The sequence below is a fragment of the Emydura macquarii genome, unplaced genomic scaffold (assembly GCF_026122565.2).
Source record: "Emydura macquarii macquarii isolate MOO-44397 ecotype Brisbane River unplaced genomic scaffold, CSIRO-AGI_Emac_v2 contig_374, whole genome shotgun sequence".
Classification (NCBI taxonomy): domain Eukaryota; kingdom Metazoa; phylum Chordata; order Testudines; family Chelidae; genus Emydura; species Emydura macquarii.
Window position 1 is genome coordinate 7,958,409 of NW_027130511.1, and position 12,041 is coordinate 7,970,449.

The 12,041-nt window shown below is 54.7% G+C and overlaps 1 protein-coding gene across 1 annotated transcript in view; it reads left to right on the top strand.

Annotated features, from left to right (window-relative positions):
* The window catches only part of LTBP2 (latent transforming growth factor beta binding protein 2), a 123,390-nt gene that overhangs the window by 98,444 nt on the left and 12,905 nt on the right, over positions 1-12,041 (top strand). Inside the window, exons 13-22 of the mRNA XM_067533334.1 lie at positions 26-45; positions 1,478-1,517; positions 2,205-2,294; positions 3,852-3,977; positions 4,465-4,593; positions 5,429-5,548; positions 6,076-6,198; positions 6,498-6,623; positions 7,312-7,437; positions 11,702-11,824. Coding sequence (XP_067389435.1) covers positions 26-45; positions 1,478-1,517; positions 2,205-2,294; positions 3,852-3,977; positions 4,465-4,593; positions 5,429-5,548; positions 6,076-6,198; positions 6,498-6,623; positions 7,312-7,437; positions 11,702-11,824 — 1,023 coding nt within the window. The remainder of the gene's footprint in view (positions 1-25; positions 46-1,477; positions 1,518-2,204; positions 2,295-3,851; positions 3,978-4,464; positions 4,594-5,428; positions 5,549-6,075; positions 6,199-6,497; positions 6,624-7,311; positions 7,438-11,701; positions 11,825-12,041) is intronic.

The following is a 12,041-nucleotide window of genomic DNA, read 5'->3' on the forward strand; positions in this document are numbered from 1 at the left end:
CACCATGTGCTGTTTAATTTTCCAGGTCACTCTCCAGATCGTCAGGTGAGTCAAGCCTGTGCTGCAGGCAGATGACAGGGTCAGGGTATGTTTGTGATGAACTTCACAAGTGGGAAAATTAACAAGTGGGAAACACTGGGTTCGAGTTGGAGTAATGAGGGGAAAGGAGTCTTTCTAATAAATAGCTACTGATCAAGAAGGTGAAGGGTTTGCTGAGGTGCTGGAGGGGGCTAGAAAACCCACTGACAGCCAGGCATTTTTACTTACCACAGATCAGCTGCAACGTTCACGCACCAGCTGAGGCTTTGGGCTTAGGAGCAGCTGACACCCTACTGTTGAGGGTTAGGCGAGAATAGTCCCCCTCCCGATAGGATTTTGAGGTTTGTTTGCCTCCTTGTGCACTAAACATTTAGAAATAAAGCTTAAAAGTAACTTGCAAAGGGAAAAAATGGGGCTTGGGCCTTTGTTGTGTGTGCTTCTTTGGGCTGGTTTGGAAAGGTTTTTTCAGTTTGACAGCAGACATTGAAGTCCAGACTGTCACTCCTGTGTGCTCCTGTGGCCTGCACGGCCATAGTAGCTGAGCACCTCCCAGTCTTTAATGTATTCAGCCTCACAATGCCTCAGGGAGATAGGGAACAGCTGTTAGCCCTATTTTACTGGTTCCCAAACAATGGAGAAACTAAGCAACTAGTCCAAGGTCATGCAGGGGTTCTGGGGAAGTGCTGGCACTTGAACCCAGGTCTCTCCAGTCCTAAGCTAGCCCCCTGATCTTGGGTCATCCTTCCTCTAGTCAGGCTGGGCAGACTCTCTGATGACTGGAGAATTAGTGAAATGACGACAGTCTGAAAATGTGAAAGCTGACCTAATGAGGGGGGAAGAAGTTTAGCCAGACTATTTAAAACTGCTTTGGTTTGTGTTTGTTAACAGCTGGTTAATGACAATGACTAATTAACAACCTGAATAAGGGAGACTTTTGCTAAAGAATCACTACTCTTGCCCCTTGAATGGAGGATTCAGAGCTCACAACAGGCATCCACAGGACTTCCCAGAGGTTCTCCAGCAAAACCAGGGGAAACCACACTGACATTCTGGAGATCGTCCCTGGGACAATCTCTGCCAAGGATTGCCTGCCCAGTGCAGATTCTAGAGCACCTCACAAAATTAGCCTGGTTCCCATCTGGGGCACTAGATAATGCAGTTACTTGGCCCTGAAGTTTGTAGCTGTGCAGTCAGCCTGTGGAAGAGGCTTGGAGGGAACTGAATGCAGAAATGTAGGCATAATGCTTTGTTTAGGGTCCAGCACACTGAGGCTCCAACAGTTCCACACACCAGCAGCCTCATCTGCCATTGCGGTACCCTCAGTGTGTACCAGCAGCCAGGATGGGGCAGGAGGAAGCTCACCTCTCTCTTGCCCCTGGGCACATCCCTGAGTGGTTGAGGCAGAGCCAATCTTTGTGTTTGTGTTTCTAACCCACAGGGCACTGCTGATGGCACCCAAGAACCTGCCACACACCCAGGTGCGTAAGAGCCCAGTTGTGATCAAGCTGCAAATAGAAAAGAGGAAGGAGGACCAGGGTTGGCCCAGCTGGCAGCTTCAGGCTGTGCTGATAACTTTGGGGCCATGGGAAGGCAGCTTTATTTCATAGACATCTCCTAATCTCCTGTGTTGCTCCAAATGGGCTGTGCCACGCAGAACTGCAAAGGACTGCAGGAACAGGGCAGCCCCAGGAGATGCAGGGCAGGGAGGGCCGTACTCCATTTCATGTATTGGAAGAGCCATTCCTCCTGCCTGGGGATGGGGCTCTGTTATCATCTGTCCACATTCACGGTCTCTGCATGCTAGGCTCTGTAACTGGCACCAGGGGGGTGGGCAGGAAGGAGTTGGTGGCAGGGGCCAGGTTGCAGGGAACAGCAGCAGGGGATCTGCACCCCCAACATGCAGCAGCAAGATGGTTGGTTGTGAAATTTCTCTGTGGCCTGGATCAGGCGACAAGCTGGTCCCGTGGTGTCGTGGCATAACATTCGCATCGGGGCTCAGAGCTGGGGTTTGATACCCACGCCCGCTACTCTGCAGCCGCTCTCTGGGTATTGCAAACTGTTGGGATGTAGAGGTTGGGGGTTCATAGGCAGGGCTCAGGCTTACAAGTGCTACTGTGTCTGACTGTGGTGCCAGGCTGGCGCTCACACGTCACTCTCGTCTGCAGGGGATGTAGTGGAGGAGACATTCCCTCACCCTCCCGCCCAGCCAGGCCCAGAGGCTGCAGGGGAGGACATAGCTGCAGCACAGATCGCAGGTTTGTCAGCAGCTCTAAATGGGGTTTACTTGCCTCACGGGGCAGGCACTGCAGATCAATGTGAGCCAGTCTGAACACAGAGCCCCCCACGTCCCTCAGGAGGATCCCTGGTATGCCAAATCCCAGTGGATGCCACCAGGCATAGGCGTGTGCTGAGATATATAGGCAGATCTCAGTGGGTCTAAGAGTGCTCCCGTACGAAGAGCAGATGCTTTGACTTCCACTGTCTGTGTTTAATTTGTATAACACACGGTCTTGTCTGGATCACACAGAAGGGGGAAGTTTAGGATTTATGCCATGAGTTAACACAGCCCTTCATTGTTGCCCAGCCAGGCGCAGTGACCTATCACCCAAGAGAGCCCTCGCTTTGACCTGTGCTAAACACATAAATCAGTGCCATTTCCCCCATACACAGTTCCACCTGGTGCCTGCTGTGCCTTCCCAGAGTGATGGGGATGGAAGCAGCCTGCAGAATATGTGGGACTAGCTGGATCTCTGCACTGCGAACAGCAGGGTCTCCGGGTCTCTGGGCAGAGGCGAGAGGGAAGGATTCCCGAGGAAAGAGAGTGGCAGGCAGGGTCTCTCTTGTGGCTTTGGCCCAATCCCTGCTGCAGTCAGAGTTGAGTCATCTGGAAGCTGTGGTGGAATGGGAAGTGTGTGGCTCCCAGGGGAGGCTTGTTTACTGCCTGAATAATAGCAGCTCTGTTATTCTAGGCTTGTCTAAGTGTCTGGGAGCGCTGCCCCTGCTCAGGGCCCGAAGTGCCATCCGGAGAACCCCTGGCATAGGCACCTGGCTGTGGAATGTGCCTCCCACAATAGCCTTTTGTTTGTGTGTGTTGGTTTAGTGATGGGATTGTCTCACTGTTGGGGCATGAGTGGGTCTCTGCCGGCCTCTCCTTGCCCTTCCTGCATTCACTGCTGCTGAGCTGCTTCCTCTGTCTGACCCGGGATTAGTGAGACCCAGGCTGGAGGCAGCAGAAAGGGGAGCAGCATATGAATGGCCCACACTGAGCTGGCACTAAAGCCCCTGTGACTGTGCCTGCCCTGCTCCCAGTGGCCTGTTACAGGGTTGCCCTGGCTCCTGGGGAGCCACTTACCTGTCCAGGCCAGACAGAGCTGGTTTGTTGTTTTCTTTCTAGCTCTCCAAGGGCTTTCCCTGCTTTCCAGCACAGGGGCTGGGGCCAAGGCCTCCCAGCCTCCTGCTCCCACTCAGCCCACTTCGAAACAAGTAGAGACGATAGGCGGTGCCTAGCTGCAGGGTCTGGAGCCCTGGGAAGCCATAGCCCTCCTGTAAGGCCCACATGTGCTGGCCATTAGCACTTCCTCTCCGTTCTTGGGCACTAGGGTGAGTCCATCCCTCTTGTTGTGACTGGAGGCTGCCAAGACCTGGCTCAGCCAGCTGTCTGAGATGCCAGGGGGCAGGGAGCTGAATCCCTTTCTGTCTGTGAAGTGGGGAAGGTGCTAGTGACCGGACGGGCGGCTGTGGAATAGGGAAAATCCTGTACTGTGTGCTGGGGGAGCAAGGGCCTGTGACTCTGCCCTGTCTGTCTCCTTCAGAAATCGATAGATGTGCCTCTGCACGCGACACGTGTGGTCCAGGCACATGTGTGAACCTGCCAGGCAGATACACCTGCGTGTGCGGGCCCGGCTACCGGCTGCATCCCAGCCTCCCCCAGTGCATTGGTATGTCACTAGCTCTGCTGTTTCTAAAGGAGGCAAGTGGGGAGACAATGGGTGTCAGAAATCCCGCCTCAGGAAACAGGCAGTGTGGAGAGAAGCTGGGCAGTGCTGACCCCGGCTGATTCCTGAGCGCAAAGCCTGGTTGAACCAGGACTTTTGCAGGGCACCAACCCTGCTGTCTTCCAGGGCAGAACAGCCCTGTGGCCTAGGATCATTCTCTCTGTCCTGCTTCCCCAGCTTTAGTAGCCAGGGGAGGTTTGAAGGGCAGAACCATCCCGCTCCCTCCATGTGTGGGGATGCTGCCCTCCAGTGGTGCATGGCTGACAAACAGGGGCCTCCTATCATCTAGTGAGCTCCCTGAGGAAACGGTGAGTGGGGGAGGTGGGGCCCCTCAGGCCCTTGCTTGGTCCCATGCTCCAGGGACATCTGTAGGAAATGGGCGGGCTAATGGTGTCACCCAGGTGACCCTGTTCCTCTCCTCCGGACCCAGATAACGATGAGTGTGGGAGAGATCCCTGCGCTGGGAAGGGTCACTGCATCAACAGCGTGGGCTCCTACTCCTGCCTCTGCTACCCGGGGTACACCCTGCTCGTCTCCCGGGATGGACCGACCTGTCAGGGTAAGTGATGCTCCATCCGGCACACGCTCACTGCCCACATCCACAGGGGGCGCCTTGCCAGAAAGGTTCCTGGGACCGCCCCTGCCCACGTGTGGGGGGTCCAGCCTCCTCCTTCATATGATCCTGGGCTTCCCCACACATGCTGCTGCCCAAGCCTGCCCTAGAAGAACCCCTCATAAGGACTCCTCTCCTTGTTCGCTCCCCCAGCTTCTCGCTGGGGCAGGACAGTGAGCTGTGCAGGCTGCGGAAAGACTCCGCACAAAAGAGTCAGTCAGCAAAGGCTTTTCTTCCAGAAAACTGCTCAGCCTGGGGCCTGTTCTGGTCCCCTGGGCCAGGGGCATGGTGCCCAACGAGCCCTGCTGCAGCATCCCCTGCCCTGGGTCCCAGGCCCCTCTCTGAGCACCTGAGCAAGAGGAAGCTCAGCAGAACATCACCCGCTGGCAGCTGGCAAGCAGCCCTGCTGCTTGCTCCATTCCTGTTCTGTGCTCCTTACTAGCTGGGCCCTCTGCCAAGCACACAGGAAGCCCTGGCCATGGCCTTGCCTGTCTCCAGCCTGCTGTGGCAAGTGAGGGTGCCCAGCAGCAATAAGGCGGGGCTGGCGGATGGCAGAGGGGGGTGTGGCCATGAGTACAGCCTGGTGCTGCCATTCCTCCTCATTGGCGTGAGGGCACAGGTTGGCTCTCGGGAGGGGTTAGAATGAGGGGAAGGGAGTGGCCATTCAGAGAGCGTTTGGGGCGAAGGGACCAGGAGGGCCCTGCACGCGGTCACACAGGCAGAGCCAGCTCCCATAGCCCAGCCCAGCTCACTGACGGGACCTATCCCTGGGTGCTAACAGATCTCAATGAGTGTGAGCAGCCCAGCGTGTGCCAGGGGGGGCGGTGCACCAACACACCTGGATCATATCACTGTGAGTGTGCCAAGGGCTACGTCATGGGCCGCAGGGGACAGTGCGAAGGTGAGTGTGCTAACCTCTCTTACATGAGGGGCTCCAGCCCATTTGTGCAAACCCCAGCTCTCTGCCTCCCGTCTCCCACCAGTACTGCACTGAAGCACCCGCTGGGCAAAGAGGGAAGGCCCTGTCACTTCAGTCATGCTCTTCCCCTGACACAGGCCTGCCTCCATTTGCCTGGGGGACTCCCCAGCCTGCTGCAAGAGAGGAGAGCTCTCTCCCCATGTTCATTCCCCTTTAGGCTCCCTCACTCCTGCTCCCCCAGTGGGAGCCCCCCTCAGGTCCCACTGGGAAAGGAGTGGATCTCCAGCCCTAGCCAAGCCCTCCGGGGGCTGTAATGTGCCACAGCAGCTTGGGCCTGCGACAGAAGTGTGGGCGGGCTGTGGCTGGCGGGTCTGTCTGTCGGAAATGGCAGGCAAGAGAGGCTGATGAGTTCCACACACAGCAGAGTTTGGGTTGTGGGGAGATCCCTGGGGATTTCGGAGCACCCCGTTCCTGGCTCGACGTGCCCTTTCCTTTGCTGTGTCTCACAGATGACGACGAGTGCCTCACCGTGGGAACCTGTGCTCATGGACTGTGCGTCAACCTGGCTGGCTCCTTCAGGTGTTCATGCCACCACGGCTATGAGGTGACAGCAGATGAGAAGAGCTGCCAAGGTATCCACGCCTCTACCAGATGCTCTTGGGCCCAGGCCAACTCCCAGTGCAGTCTGGCATTGTTTCCATTGAGCCTGGGGCATTCTGAGTGCATGGCCCGGCTGCTTGTACCTCACTGCCCGCACCAGGGTAGCTAGGTCCTGAGATCCTGTGGAGATACCCCTCTCCACCTCCTTCCCTATTACTGATGTGTTCCCCTCAAAGCGCATGGCTCTGAGAGGAAGCTCCACCCCCTCCTACGCTCAGACTCTGCCCCTCCTCCCTGTCCAGCTCTCGCTCTGGTTTGTGGGTTTATTTAGATATCGACGAGTGTGTGACCCACAGCGCCTGCCCCATGGGACTCTGCGTCAACACCGAGGGCTCCTTCTTCTGCGTGGCCTGCAATGCTGGGTACGCCGTGTCCAGAGATGGCAGCGTGTGTGAAGGTACCTCCTGTGGACTGGTGAGATGTGTGGGTGCCAGGGAGACTGGACTCCGTGGGAGGACGTGCTTGCAGTTAGGACCAGGTCATTGGTGGTGTCCAGGGCTGGATCTCCAGCTGTAGCTGCCAAATCTCACAATATGCACGGAACTTGGGTCACTGGGCGTCCCCCAGCCCATCTGAGGCAAAGCTGCCAGCTTGCGGCCCAGCATTTGCAGGTTGCAGGTGTAATCAGTGCCCCTCTGGCCCTGGGTCTGCATTTCTCACTGGTGACCTGGCCTGAGCCACTCTTCCTGCAGCAGCTCCAGTTGAGCTCCCTGCACTCAGGGAGAGCTGCTGGGGAACAGCCCCTGAACCCCAGCGAGACCCACTTGGAGAGCAAAGGTCCTGCCTGGGAAACCTGCTTCGGCAGTTTAGCTTTTGGGCTGTGCAGAGCAGTGAAGAGCTAGAGAGGGCCTCGGGGGAAGGTCACTCCCAACAGCCTGAGGCCTACAGGTGTTCAGACAGGGACCTCTGCTGCTTTAGAAAGGGGCTGAGTCACAGAGCTAATCCCCTAGCTGGCTCTGAAAACCTGGAGGGCATAATCAGCCCTCCCCAGGGCAGGGCTCGGGTGCAGCAGGGGTGGGGAGGAGGCAGAGTGGGCAAGTCCTGTCCTTCATCCCAGATGGAGTTCCAGTCTGTGCTCTCCCCAGATATCAATGAGTGCAGCTCACCCAATGCCTGCCCCTTGGGAATCTGCACCAACACTGATGGGTCCTTTGCCTGCCGAACCTGCGATGCTGGCTACATGCTCTCCTCCAACAGACTCACCTGTGAAGGTAAATCGCCCTGACTGCTCTCTGCCTCTGCTGGGAGCTGTGGCTGCAAGTTGGGCAACAATGTGTGTCTGTACTGTCAGACTTGAAAGCAGGGGTCCTGCTCCTGATTGGGTCATGCCCCTGGAGCTGTTGGGTGGATCCCTGGGCATTGCCATCTCTGGTTACACCTCAGGTCAGCTTAGCCCCCCACCCCTCCAACAAGATATGCTCCCAATGTGCAAGGCTATCCGAAGGGAAATGATCCTATCTGGGAAGGGGTAGCAGGTACACAGCTCATTTATGAGATCCTCAGATAATACAAATTTAGGAAGAGCTGCAAGCCCCAGTGAGGACAGAGCAACACAAAGAGGCCTAGAGTGAGCAGAAGGCCAGGCAGGGAATAGCAGAATGGGATTCTGTTTAGAACAACGTGGCTAATATGTCTGGAGAAAACAACCCCAAGCCCAGCTAGTCGGTGGGAGGGAGAAGCTTTGGAATCCGGAATGGCTGAGAAAGATACGGGTCAGCAAATTAGGAATTTCTGATGCAACCTGGAAACAAACAAGGCAAGGCCCATTTGGGGCTGCAGGCACAGAGCTGTCGTGTCTTGGGCAAAGTGGAATAAGTTCTACTTTGTGCAGCTCTGGAGCATTTTGTTGTGGACACCTTTTTATCAGCAAGATATTGGCAAATCAGAGGTTATTCAGAGAAAGCCAACCACAGTGATCAGGGAGCTATAGGGAGGAATGAAGTGAGTAAAACTTGGCTAGTTTGGCTAAGCCTCAACTCTGGAGACTGGGGGACCTGGGAAGAGTTTATAAATGTCTGCCGGGTATAAAGTCCAGGGCAGAGAGGAATTATCTAGGGTGATGCGGGGGTTAAAACCAAAACAACAGATAAAAATAGGCAGAAGGTTAACAAAGACACGAGAAAGCCAGTGAAGGAGAGAAAGCAGGCAAATGGGTGATGAAGTCATGAAGGCACAGACTTAATTTCAAGCATGCAAGTGGTCGTATTGAAGTCACCAGGACTGCTCGCTGTCGTAGGGTACATCTACGCTTCAAGCGCTACAGCAGAACAGGGAAGAGGGGTCTGTTGCTGTAGTAGCTGAGTGGCAACAGGACGCCCTGAGCAGCATAGCTAGATTGACTTAAGTTTTAGGTGCAGACTAGCCCTTAGATCACTTTGCTAAATAGGGATAGGATTACTCATGTGTTTAACGTTAAGCATGTGGATCAGTGTTGGCAGCATCCTGGGCACCAATAATAATAGCCAGGATGACTGGGATGAAATTGGGGAAGGGAAAGCGAAGGCTGAGCCTCAGCAGAAATTCCCCGATACTGAGATCTGTCTGGCAGAGCTCGTGGAAAAGAACTCGAGTCTTCCCTGGTAACTGCTAAACCTGTTGTTATTTGTTCTGTTCCCTAGGCCCTGTCCTAACTTGTGTGTGTGTGTGTTTTGGGGGTGTTTTTTGAAGAAGGAGAAAAAAAAAAAAAGCATAGCTGCAAGGCTGTGCTCTGTTGAAGGTACATGAAATTGTGGTGTAGAACTATTCTTGGCTTGAGTTTATGTTGCTGTGTTACCCAGGAGTGGCAGAGCAACAGGTGAGGTCTGCAGAGACTCCTGCCAGGCAGTCCTTTCTACGTAGCTGTGCCAGCAGCGGTTCTGGATCAGCCACGTGTTCTGCAGGAAGACTGCCTTAGGAGTGTGACTGAGAGAGTTTATGGATATTAGTTGGTCATTTGTCATGTCTCCCCTGTAAAGCCTATCCCATTAACCCAGCTGTACGCGCCTCCGTGGAGAAGAAAAACTAGAACTAATATGTTTTAGGCCCCCCTAAAAAAGACCTAAAATAGCATTTCTGTATCTCCTCATGCCTGATACCCTGCAGCCTGCTATGGCCATAATCGTGTGCTGCATTCCACTGGGGATACCCTCCCCCAGCACCTTTCTGCTGGTATCAGGGTCACCTTTCAGACCTGAGATATTGGACCTTAAATCTGTCGCTGGCCCAGTGCCTGTCATGGGCCCTCAGCAGGGATAATTTTGGTTAGAAATTCCACATTTGAGGGCAAAGAAGGAAACATTTTTGTGGCCGGTTTTCATTGTTGTTGCTTGTTATGTGAAGCTGTTCAGATGGCTGGAATGGTGGAGAAGGGCCCTTTGAAGGTGGATCCGTGGTCAGAAAGCAGATGTAGTTCAAGGTGCTAGATAAAGACCCCGGTGATGAGCATGACATGAAAAGCTAACGAGAGAGAACTATAGCGTCTCTTGTGGCTGGGCAGGGGAGCACCTGGGAACCACTTGCACAAGTGATAAATAAACCCACTAACGGGGTCTTCCCTGCTGTTTGCTTGGGGTAACACTCATGGGCAGAGGCACACTGTGTCTGGTGGTTCCTCCTAGGGAGGGAGAAGGCGTCTTGGCCACTTTTCTTCTTCCTCTAGATTGCAGCTGGGTCTGAGACACACACAGGAAAATGAGGTAATGTTTCCTTGCTCCTGATAGGATGGAAGGATTGCACATTTCATTCTGTTTGAGGGCTAGTCATGTGTCTCCCTTCTTAGATGGGTCTTTCCTAGCATGTCACTTCCCTGTGCTTGTTTCTAGAGCAGCTGGGGGGGAAGCATCGAAGGAACCTTAGCAGTGTTTGGTGCTTTGCAGGTCAGGCTGACCCCTGGAGAGACTGTGCCATGGTTCTAGATTTTGGGTTTTGTATCTGAAGAACGATTAGGGGTTTGTGACACCTGACAATAAATTAATTAGGCCATGGATTGTCTCCCAGGGAACTGGTGGAAGCTAGGAATGTTTTAGACCTGAGTGTGGTAGGAATAATCCTGCCCCAAGGCATAAATGAATGTTGTCCTGTTATATACCCTGCATGCTTGGCACTTAGCAGAGGCAAGGTCCCTGCTCTGCCATGGGGAGCTTCCAGGCTCAATATTTCCATTTCTAGCTTCTGTGATGGAACAGGCAGAGCAAGAGAGGTGGGGAATGTTGCTGGTGCCCTCTGCAGCCCACAGGTTGGTACTGATGGGAATCAAGTCCTTCCCTTAGACTCGTGTGCATTCTCGCAGTTGGAAAAGCTGCATTCAGGAGGACACTGGGCCCTGCTTAGAAGGCTGGGGGGACTGAAAATGTACCAGAAACAATGGCATTTCCCTCTGAGGGCCCGGAGCTTCGTGCCTCCTCTGGATTTGACCAGTGGAAAGGTGGGAGTGAGGAGCTCTTGCTGCCCTGAGGGAGTGTGGAGAGCTGCCTCCTGCCCTTGGCCCCAGCATGCGTTAGCTGGATCGTGTTCCGAAAGAGGCAGGTGACTGAGACAGTCCAGGGGGACAGGGCCAGGGGAGGCTGAGCTTACATCTGGCTCTCTGTAGTGGACATGGCCATGCTGGGAGATGGAAGCCCATTTCCCTTAGTGTCCTCCCATCCCTCCTCCTTACGCACCCTGTACCATCATCGCAAAGAGTTCTCCTTCCTCCTTAGGGCTTACAGCCTTCAGGTAATGGCAGGTTGTTGGCCTGTCCCCCAGCCCTCTCTTAGCCTAAAGGAACAGATTTAGTTCCTTCAATCTTTTGTTATTAGTGGAACCCTTAGAGCATTGATGACCACTGGGGGAGGGCCAGGAGAGTTTAAGGGAGGAGGAGGGTGACGGGTTTCCACAGCTGGGAGAGAATGAGGCGTGCCTGTCAGGGAAGGGCCTGGTGGGAGGCGTAGATAGCTAGGAGAATGGGCTCAGATGGGGTGTTTGTGGGAGTTGTGGTACTTTACTGACATACATTCTCCTGCAGTTTGCATGGCCTTTATCATGGCTCTTCTCTGGTTTCCCTTCAGTTTGTGGCACTCAGGTGCCTGGTACTGAGCTAAATTGGGGACAGGCCTAGGAGTCTAGGGCTTGGGTTTGGTTTAGCAAAACCACCTTGGTTGGTCCTGGTTTGCCAAGGCAGAACTAGCTCAGATCTGGGATCCCTGGGTAAAAAGGCACCAGAGTCTGAGGGAGTGTTGGAAAAGGGGCTGCTGTAATTCCTCTAATCGCAGCATTCAAGAGCCTCTCCCCTCAGCACCCCTGACAGGATCCCTCTGTGTAGGCAGCCCCAGGGTGGCACTGCAGGCTGACAGCCAGGGGCTCTGCACTCAGCAGGCAGGAAGGTCCTGAACACTAACCTGCTGGCGGCTGTCAGAGGCCTGAACAGCTGCTGCCCTCGGCCTGATTTTTTGTGGCAGCTGCTCATCATGCACCTATGCTGTCCCTGACTCTTAATTCTGTGCCTCTCTGCCCGGGCAGATATTGATGAGTGTGAAGACCCGACCGTTAGCTGCCTCGGAGGAGAGTGCCTGAACACACCAGGCTCCTACGTGTGCCATTGCCGCCCTGGATTTGAGCTACTCAACGGCACGGTGTGTAAAGGTATGAGCCCCGCCAGGGCCTGCCCATTCCGCTCCCCTTTGGACCCTGCCATGGAGTCTGAGGCATCTGCTGGGAATTCCCATTTCTACCGATGCAGGAGATATTGCAGTGCAGCTTGGTACAACCAGCCTGTGGAGCGCTGCTCCAGAGTGTTAACCAAACTCGAGGTCACCGCCGACACACCCCCGTGCCTGTGATGACAGCGCTGGATGGGGCC